We start from the raw sequence: 10,242 nt of genomic DNA, 5'->3' as shown, positions 1-10,242 counted from the left end.
CTGGTCTGGTTTCGGTATTCCATTGCGCCAGAAGCGGCTTAGTCATGCTGGCTACATGACCCGGAAAACTGTCTGGAGACAAATGCCGGCTCCCTTGGCCTGTAAAGTGAGATGAGCGCCGTCTGCTACTGGACTTACGGTAACTGTCAGGGGTCCTTTACCTTTACCTTTACTTTACCCAGATCTTGTTTCTGGGTGTCAAGGGGGCTCCATGAAGGTCCAAGCTTCAGGCCATCTCGATTCTGTCTTCTGCGGCATTAGCTACCTGTCACCTGCAAATTTGATAAGCATCCCCCCAATTCGTTTATCCATGTTATTTATAAAGACACTGGACAACAATGGGCCCAGGACAGAACCCTGCAACACCCCACATGTCGCTTTTCTCCAGGACAATGAGGAACCATTTTGGGTTTGGTCAGTCAGTGTCCTGAAACCCAGTGTCAACCTAAAGTACGCTGAGTCGCAACTTCCATTCCCTGTCCAACTTTCAGTGCTTTTTGAATATCTATACTGGGTTCTGTCAATAAGCATCACATGAGCATATATCAGCAATATCTGGAGGGCCACAAGTTCCCCATGCCTGGAGGATAGGAGTCCAACAGAAAGTCCATTTGCTAAGATTTAGGAGGAACTAACAGCTTTGCCCTTACTTATACAGAGGCAACCTCTGACGGGAAATGAAATGATGCCAGACACAGCACTGAAGGGGTTCTTTTCTGCCCTCCTGATGACTGCCTCAAGATCGTTCTCTGGGCCTCCTCGTTCATTTCTGCTGCTCCTTCTCCTGCAAATGCTGGGTGAGTGTTTAAAGGTAGACACTGAACTTGCAGGCTTGCTCAGGGTTTTAGCTACAGTAAAGTCCAGTATAACCCATAGCTTTCCAGAATCTGCCACTCTGGTGCCCCCAAGATATATGGGAATTGGCTATGGAGGGCACCAGGTTGGTGAGCCTCAGTGTAGCAAGAAAATATAGGGAGCCTGCAGCAGTCATCCAAGGTCCTTCTCTGTGTGCCTCTATTACGGGAGCGCCTATGTTACAAGGGGCCTTTTCAGTGGTGGCTCCCCATTTGTGGAATGCTCTCCTTTGTGACCCGGGCTTTTGGCCTTGAAGTTGTAAGGTTTCAAGTACTTGCAGACTTTTTTTTAGTGGAACAGGATCTGTAAGACCCACCTTGTATTTGTAGATATTTTTGATGGTTGTGTTTCTCGTAATTGATCTGAGTGACTAGAGAGTGTTTCTATATAGCTTTGGGTCACATTTGTGACTTAATAATAATAATAGAGAATAGTGTGAGGCAAAGTAAGGGATGCTCTGTAGAAGGAAGGGCAAAGCTGTTAGTTCCTCCTCCTAAATCTTAGCAAATGAGCTTTCCTTTAGACTCCTATCCTCCGGGGATGGGGAACTTGTGGTCCTCCAGATATTGCTGATATATGCTCATGTGATGCTTATTGACAGAACCCAGTATAGATATTCAAAAAGCACTGAAAGTTGGACAGGGAATGACACTTGCACCTCCTTTCTTGGTCCAAGAGGGCAAGTGGCCAAGCAAGGACATAGCGCACAAGGGCAAGGCTGCCCTGGGGTCCGACAGCAGACACCCCTGCAGGTTCCTAACACTGCTGAGCCTGATGTGAGAGCCGGCATAAATAAACCTTGCATCCTTCAAAAGCCATAGTCCTTTATTATATGCTTGATTTAAATTCTCTTAGAGACATTAGAAACTGGCTTGTCCCAGATGAACAGCACCGCCTCAAGCAGGGTGACTTTCCCGTGACCACCTACTCGATCTTCTGACATGGGTTCTGTCTTGCTTTGCACCAATGTGTTCCTCATATCCACAGTGCTATTTGTTTCCTCCTTGTTAAAGGGCCCTCCAGGCTACTGTTTTATTGTGTGTGGGAGGGTGTTTCTGTAACATGTTCTCGAAACATGCTCCATCTATGTGCTGGAGAGAGGGAGCAGCTAAAGGCACTTGTGGTGGACACACCCAAAGGTGGCAAATTTGGGGAAACCAGTGTTTAATGATGTAAGGGACGTGGGTGGTGCTGTGGGCTAAACCACAGAGCCTAGGACTTGCTGATCAGAAGGTCAGAGGTTCGAATCCCTGCGATGGGGTGAGCTCCCGTTGCTCGGTCCCAGCTCCTGCCAACCTAGCAGTTCGAAAGCACGTCAAAGTGCAAGTAGATAAATAGGTACTGCTCCGGCGGGAAGGTAAACGGCATTTCCATCGCAACCCCAGAGTCAGCCACGACTGGACCTAATGGTAAGGGGTCCCTTTACTTTTACCTAAAGTTACTTTGCATATCACAAAGTCTCCAGAGTTTGCATTATTGAATTTGCATTTCCATGAAAATCAGAAGTTGGGGGCTCACAGGACATTGATTCTCTCTTCTGCCTCTTTTCGAAGAATTGCAACACTTCCTGCATTTTGCAAGTCAGAATTTTTTATCTCCTACTGTGCCTGAAAAGCTCATTTGGTTGGTTTGAATGCCCCATTTCCAAATGTTCCCCCCAGGTTCCCCATTACTGCTTTAAATGTAACACAAGGCAGCATTGGGGAGAATTTATATCTTTGTCTTTGTTCTGTTGTTTTTTTAATCACTGACTTCCAGCTTTTCAGACAAAATATCCACGCTAGAGGACTGTGATTAGCGCTGAAACCATTCCCTACCCCCCCCCCCCGATTCTCCCAAAAAATCAATTATCCTCTATGAACAGGTTTCATGCTGATTTATTATCTGAATATTCAATTATTTGCTGAAAATTTCACATCAATATTTTTGCAGCATTAAATAATCACCTCCCTCAATATAAGGAACACTATTTGGGAGAAAGAAGGGATGCAGTAGCAAGTAGTATTTGGCAGTACTTGGTAACAGCTGCTAAAATGAGAGAGATTTAAAAAAAAACAGAAAAAGGGGAGTAAAAAATTATTCTTACCAGCTAATCTGAAACAGGAGTGCCATGTGTATTGAAGATGAAATAATTGCATAAATCATGCACCTCTAGTGAAATGCTTTTGAGAAGAATTGAGGTGAGCAGGGCTGTGTTGTCCTTCATCTTGCCTCTGTTTCCCCATTTTCATTCCCTGAATTAAATGCATCATTGTGGGCTTCCGGTCCTGCCTGCCTTAATGGAGGCAGCCCCCACGACAGTGGGGGATCGTCAGCAAACAAAAACAAGGATGGCTGAGGATAAATCATCCTTGCAATTCTCCCCCAGGGAATTTGCTTCACTCACAGTTCTTCTTGGTACCTGGCTCCCGCTCCAGTATGGAATGCGAGAGGCAGGGGGGCACTGAGTGCAAAAGCACTTCACCTGGCGAAAACCCTCCTACGCCACCATTAAGAAGCAGAGGTTCTCCATTTAATTTGCCTTTTAATTGGCTTTGAAGTACTGACATGTTGCAACAACATACTGCAGAATATACCAGCTACATGGATCAAAGATTTGAACTGAGATAAGATTTCTTTCGGTGTGAGAGTCAATTGGAGAGAGGGAAGTCCATGATTTACTTATTTTATATATTTATGATTCAGCAACCCTCTCCAGAATATAATATATAAGATAAAAATATATTTACAAGTGAGGAAGGGACGTTGGAGTAATATTGATATTGACAGGCAAAAACAGAAACTGTGCGTGATCTGAAATGAAAAAAGAAGGGGGAGGGGAAGCTCAACTCTGTGTTGGAAAGACAGAGTAATTCCTGCCTCACCTCCGTTCAAAAACAACAAACACTGTAAATGGACAGAAGGTATCTCCATGGACCTAACAGTTTCACATGCAGGGCAGAATAAAGATAATAGTTTGAGTTCCGTGTATATTGCAACATCACGAATAGAAATCATTAATTATGTAGCCGTTGACTAAGGGATTATTATTATAACTGAAATGTAACCGACATTAATTAAGATGATGGAAAGCAGTAATATAAGATCAGAAATGCAGCCAAACCAACGTGCAGGGGCCCACTTTAACGAAAATGTATTAATTGGAAGTTGATTGGCATTTTGATAATTGTATAGTTTGGGAATTAATTGTTATTGTTTTAATTTGTCTCTTATTTGGGATATATTGGAAAACAAACAAACAAATGTGAGAGGACGTCTGCTCATGCAGTGGGAATTTTCCTTTCCTCTCCTTCCACTGCAGCCCCTCGTGTGAGGAGATTTCACCCCTCCATACCCAAGAATCTCCTGATGATCTCCTGATGATCTCTGCTGGCTCTCCAGAGAGGAGGAGGCGTGTTCTCCTATCTACTTATTCTGCCCCAGCACCAAATGTGTGTGTGAGTGTGAGAGTCAGTCAGTCAGTGTATCGGAGAGAGAGAGTGTGTCTAGAGATAAGGTTGCTGCTAAGAGCAGCTGCAGACTCTCAGTGTAGCATTGATTTATGCTTAGAATATTCAGCTCTGTATATAGTTTTGTATCATAGTTGTAGTTACAGAATAAAAGGAAGATATTCTACAGAGCTGCTCTCCGAGTGGTTTATACTCTGCAAGACTCTGCAAAACTCTGCTGCGCAACGACTGTATTATTGAGACAGTGAATCCGGTGCTCTCAGCTCTAAGCTGTGAGTCCACAGCACTGTGACCTGTTCCTGTGAGAAAGGTGGTCTCTGGCAGTGCTACCCAGCTCGCCTAGCCCAGTCGGGGTTGAGGTGCATGGGTCCAGTTGGTGCACTGGCTCAAGGGCGATGCTGACATTGTGGACCCTTAAATCCTGCTCTAACCCCCCAGAACAGATTTTGAGGGCACTCAGGGGCGGCAAGGAGAAGAGGAGAATATTAAGTACCGCCGCATGGGTGGAAGTCAGTTTCACTCGCACACAGTGTTGGATGCAAGCCATTCATTTTGTTGCAGGTGCCCAAGGCCAAGATTTTGAAGTTCTTCAGGCCCCAGGACCCTTGTGTGTGTCAGTAGGAGAGACCCTCACTCTGACGTGTACAGTAAGTGGAAATGGTCCACCAGGAGGCGTGAAATGGCACAAGGGCTTGGGCAGAAACCAGCCCACCATTTACAGTGGAAGAGCACCACCTCCCCCACGTGTGACCAGGGTTGTTCCTGGATCAGAAACAGACTTCAGCATCCGCATCAGCAACATCCGACCTGAGGATGCCGGGACCTATTTCTGTGTCAAGTACAGGGCAGGAGCCCAAGAAACAGAATTGAAATCGGGAGTGGGCACTGAGGTTTCTGTGATTGGTAAGTATCCCTCAAATTCTCTTTGCCCCCAAGGAGGGAAAAAATTCCCCCTCAGTACAAAAGTTCCATATTGTGAGCAAAGGTCTCTAATGAAGGTCAGAAAGAACAGTGGATGGAGCCACAAAACGTTTCTCTGATTAATATTCTAACCCTTTAAAAAAAATGGGGGGGGGTTATTATTTTGTTGCTTTCGGTTTAACTATTTATTTGTCCTTTTATCTTGTATTTTAAACTTGGGATCCAACCTGAGATCTTTTGATGACAAGCGGTATATAAATCTAATAACTTTTAAAATGCAAATAATAATAATAATAATAATAATAATAATAATAATAATAATAATATCTTTATTGTCATTGCCCCCTCTCGGGGACAACGAAATTACTTGGCTGCTCCATCCACCCAGGTAGGGCACTCCACACGAAATCAAAACAACTATAAAAACACTAATTAAAACAATACAGTATAATACAGCAAGGAAGATTAGATGACTTTCAAAGTCCAGGCTTCCCTTTCAGGGCCGAGATCGCTCTGGAGAAGAAGCTGTTCTTGAGACGGCTTGTTCTTGTCATCATCGTCCTGTATCTCCGTCCCGACGGCAGGAGCTCGAAGAGACAGTGACCAGGATGCGATGGATCTTTTACTATGTCCAGTGCCTTCCTATGGCACCCTGTGGCATAAATCTGCTCTAAGGTGGAGAGTGGGCAGCCAACAATGCTCTCTGCTGCCTTAACAACTCTGCACAACCCCATCCTGTCCTGGGTAGTACAGCTTCCGTACCACACACATAAGCCATAAGTGAGCACGCTCTCAATGGCACAGTGATAGAAGGCAAGCAGCAGTTTCTGCGGAAGATGGTTTTTCCTTAGAATTCTCAAAAAGTACAGTCTCTGCTGCGCCTTCTTCACAAGCCCCCTTGTGTTGACACTCCAGGACAGATCCTCTTGTAATTCAATGCCCAGAAATCTGAACGTTGTTACCCTCTCCACCCAGTCCCCATCAATCAAAAGTGGTTGGACATTGCTCTTCTGTCTCCTGAAGTCCACCACAAGCTCCTTTATCTTCCTTGTATTTATGAGCAAGTTGTTAGCTCTGCACCACTCTATCAGCCGCTCCACCTCATCTCTATAGTCCGTTTCACCCTCCCTTTCAGAGATGAGCCCAATAAATAAAGTAATAATGAAAATAATAAAAATGTGAAATATACCAGGCCAGTAAGAGGCACAATTGCAGCTCAAGGCCACATTTCAGCCAGGGAGAAAAATGCAAGCAGTGGGCAAAGTGGGACCGATAAAGGTGTGGCCTGGAGGAGTCCCAGGGGCCAGGTGGTCCTGTTTCCCCTCTAGCAAGTTCTCTTATGGCTATCCTTTCTAAGAAACTGCTTTCAGGATGCCTGCAACATAAAGGTAAAGGTAAAGGGACCCCTGACCATTAGGTCCAGTCGTGCCTGATTCTGGGGTTGTGGCGTTCATCTCGCTTTATTGGCCGAGGGAGCCCTAGGCTCTGTGGTTTAACCCACAGCGCAACATACCTGGGTCTTTATTCCATGGGAATAGGTGGGCTTCACTCCACCCCCAGCCTGGTCTGATTTCCTAATTGATCAGTTAATTATTTGGGCATTTGAGGGAAGAGGGAGAGGGGCAAAGAGCATCTCTCTCTTATGAAGAACAGTGGGGCAGTGGGGGCTGATGAAGGAGTCTTTTTTACTATTGATTGTCACCCTGGATCAAGCTGGTTAGAGCAGGGATAGGCAAACTAAGGCCCGGGGGCCGGATCCAGCCCAATCGCCTTCTAAATCCGGCCTGCAGATGTTCCAGGAATGAGCGGTTTTTTACATGAGGAGAATGTGTGCTTTTATTTCAAATGCATCTCTTTACACACAGCCCAACAAGACAACAATAAAAATCCACCAACAGCATATGAATCAATATGGCTAACCTGATCCAAAACACCCACCCACCCCACTCACACACAAAAACAAAGACCACCACAGCCAACCACAAATGAACAACCACACCCTAGGCCAACCCCAACCTCTCTCACCACCAAAGGAACACAAGTGAACAGCAGAGAAGCTGCACAAACAACGCCGACACAAAACCCCACATATATTAAGTAAAATAGAAACACCGCCACCCAACCCCACCCCACCCACCTTTCCCCCTCCACCTCTTTCCCCCTTTTCTTCCTAATGTCTCAACAAATGAAACTGATTTGTAAAAATGTTACATGGGGGGGGGGTATGAGAGAGAGACATTGCATATACTTTTGCAAATCAAGAAAACCTTTAATTTAAAAAAATGCATCTCTGGGTTATTTGTGGGGCATAGAAATTCGTTCATCCCCCCCCCCCCATATAGTTGGGGCCCCACAAGGTCTGAGGGACAGTGGCCCCCTGCTGAAAATGTTTGCTGACCCCCTGGTTAGAACATGGTGCTGATAATGCCAAGGTTGCAGGTTTAATGTAGTTTTGGATTGGTCTGAAGCAGCGGGATCAATTCAAAGAAGTTCAGGCTAACCTCGGGCTCACAAAAAGCCAGCCTCCAAAGTGTTGCAGAAAAACACCATATAAGGAGGACACCAGAAAGGGAGGAGCTTCCAGTCACCCAACACTCTCCAATCACAGTGCACAATTTGTTGAGCTTTTTTTAAAACGCTAAGATTTTCAGCTATTTTTAAGGAAATTCGCCAAAGAAATCTTCCCTTTTGACATGGGTTGCCCACTTCCCAGTTTTCCCAGACATTTTTCCAGAAATTCGTACCCCACTCAGCGCTATTTTAAAAGAATGAATCCCAGATATGACCATTAAAACTCAGACGTATAGCAGCCCTATGAACAAGCAGCTTGCTCTTACTGCCTTTAACATTTTGTAAGTTCTCTGAATATTACAGTTGTGTGTGTGTTGTTTTTTTTTTAAATGCACTGTTAATAGGAATAATGACACGCGGAGTATTTTTGAACTTTGAAATGAGCAGGGCAGCTATGAATTTCTATGTGTAAACTCTTACAAGTTGATCTGTATATTCTCTGAATATTACCTTGCCAGAATCTTCGGACAGAGGCTCCCCTTGCTGTTGGGCCAAAGCTTTTCTTGGTGGTTAATCTCCTGTCTTTTCCCTTGCAGATCATTCTCTGCTGTCCTTCGATCTTTTTATCGGACTTATTCTAGCCAACAAGCTTATTGTTCTTGTCCCTTTCCTCTTATACCGTTTCCTCAAAAAATAACGTGGCAAGAGAAACCTGAGAAACAGAGGGACAGGAACTGGTGGAGACCTTCCTAGAACTTGTCTACAAAGACCTATGCAGCTGGGGCCAGGATACCTTGGAATACACTCTGCACAATGTGGGAATGGTGTCAGCTACCTTTTGAAACTTCCTTCCATCATGTATCATAAAGATACCCTCCCTGGTGCCATTTCTGCCCCCGCTGAAGTCCTCCTTTTCTCAACAAGTCTTTTCCCTGGAGATGTTTATCCTGTTGTGTATCTGCATTAGATTAGAAACTGTTTTCAGGGATATTTTTCATTCCCCACCCCATGTTCTTTATTGTGATTTTCCAGCATTTCAAAAGCTGATGCCCCTTATACTGAAGCAACAGAAATTATTAACACGTAATCAACTCTTTCAGGGGGGTTTTCCTGGAGACACCACCATGCAAACCTAGTTATTCACTTGTAGTAGAAGCAAGTTGTATTATAAAGGTAAAGGTACCCCTGGCCGTACGGGCCAGTCGGGACCGACTCTGGGGTTGCATCCTCATCTCGCTTAAGAGGCCAGGAGCCAGCACTGTCTGAAGACACTTCCGGGTCACGTAGCCAGCGTGACAAAGCTGCTCTGGCGAGCCAGCACCAGCGCAGCACACAGAAACGCCGTTTACCTTCCCGCTATAAAGCGGTACCTATTTATCTACTTGCACTTTTGACGTGCTTTTGAACTGCTAGGTGGGCAGGAGCTGGGACCGAACGACGAGAGCTCACCCCGCCGTGGGGATTCGAACCGGCGACCATACGATCGGCAAGTCCTAGGCACTGAGGTTTTATCCACAGTGCCACCCATGTTCCTAAGTTGTATTATAGCAAGAAGCAAATAAAGATAGTTGTTTGTTACACTATCCCACAAACGGACGTATGCCTTTCATCTTCCAGTGTGTTTGTGAATACAATAAAGTTCCACCATTCTCTGGTGAATGCTCCCTTGTGTTTTATTCCTCTGGATAGTTTATTTCTCCACGAGGGTTATTTGCCACGCTCTCTCGGAGCAGGGTGCTACGGGAGCTCCCTTGAGGTCTTTCCAGAACTTGGCCTTAGCCACAGATGCTCCCATCAACACAATTCCAGTTAAATGTTTGTTCACCAGCTCTTGGCTTTCATTTGTATGAAAATTCAATAAGGCTACCTCCAGAGTTTGCGTCAGAAATGTTATCTATTTGACTCATCGCCTGGTTCCAAAATGTCACGACGCAGAAATTCGACAAATCTCATGATCATTAAGGCTATGCTTGTGTATGTTAAGATTGCAGCCTGACCACTAAACCGGGGGGTGGGGAGGGGGCCAGTTCAGAGGGAGCCTAACTGACTGCTTGGGTTGAATAAGTGTTTGAAAGGACTATGTTTGGGTGAAGCGATGGTGAGGTGTTGGGGTGGCAGAAAGGGCAGGAGATAGCTGGCTAGAGGATGAAACAGCCAAGATGATGGAGTGCTCTCACAGACTCTTTTGAACTCTGTCCTGTAATGCATTACTCAATAAAAGTCTGATAATCTGGTTTGAGCCTCTGTATTGATCCCTCAGAAATGAATTTTCTCCCAGTTGCCACCTTTGGGCGGGTCGACCACATGTGCCTATAGTTATCCCTGTTGCCTCTGTCGCGCCAGCACAACTGTATTATTATTACAGTGGTACCTCAGGTTACATACGCTTCAGGTTACATACACTTCAGGTTACAGACTCCGCTAACCCAGAAATATTACCTCGGGTTAAGAACTTTGCTTCAGGATGAGAACAGAAATCGCATGGCGGCGGTGCAGCGGCAGTGGG

General features: G+C 45.3%; 2 protein-coding genes across 3 annotated transcripts in view; both read left to right on the top strand.

Moving 5' to 3' along the window:
• Nucleotides 1-10,242, top strand: part of LOC310847139 (immunoglobulin kappa light chain-like) — a 450,671-nt gene that overhangs the window by 400,350 nt on the left and 40,079 nt on the right. The gene's annotated exons all lie outside the window — the stretch shown is intronic.
• On the top strand, nt 632-8,998 carry LOC310847183 (signal-regulatory protein beta-1-like). Its single transcript, XM_083744783.1, has 3 exons — nt 632-797; nt 4,866-5,207; nt 8,333-8,998. Exons 1-3 carry the CDS (start codon nt 683-685, stop codon nt 8,431-8,433), a joined length of 558 nt encoding a protein of 185 aa, XP_083600909.1. The 5' UTR covers nt 632-682; the 3' UTR covers nt 8,434-8,998.

This window comes from Podarcis gaigeae (assembly GCF_964106915.1).
Source record: "Podarcis gaigeae genome assembly, chromosome: 6".
Taxonomy (NCBI): domain Eukaryota; kingdom Metazoa; phylum Chordata; class Lepidosauria; order Squamata; family Lacertidae; genus Podarcis; species Podarcis gaigeae.
Note: the sequence above shows the minus strand (reverse complement) of the source record. Positions and strands in the feature narration are given on the sequence as shown.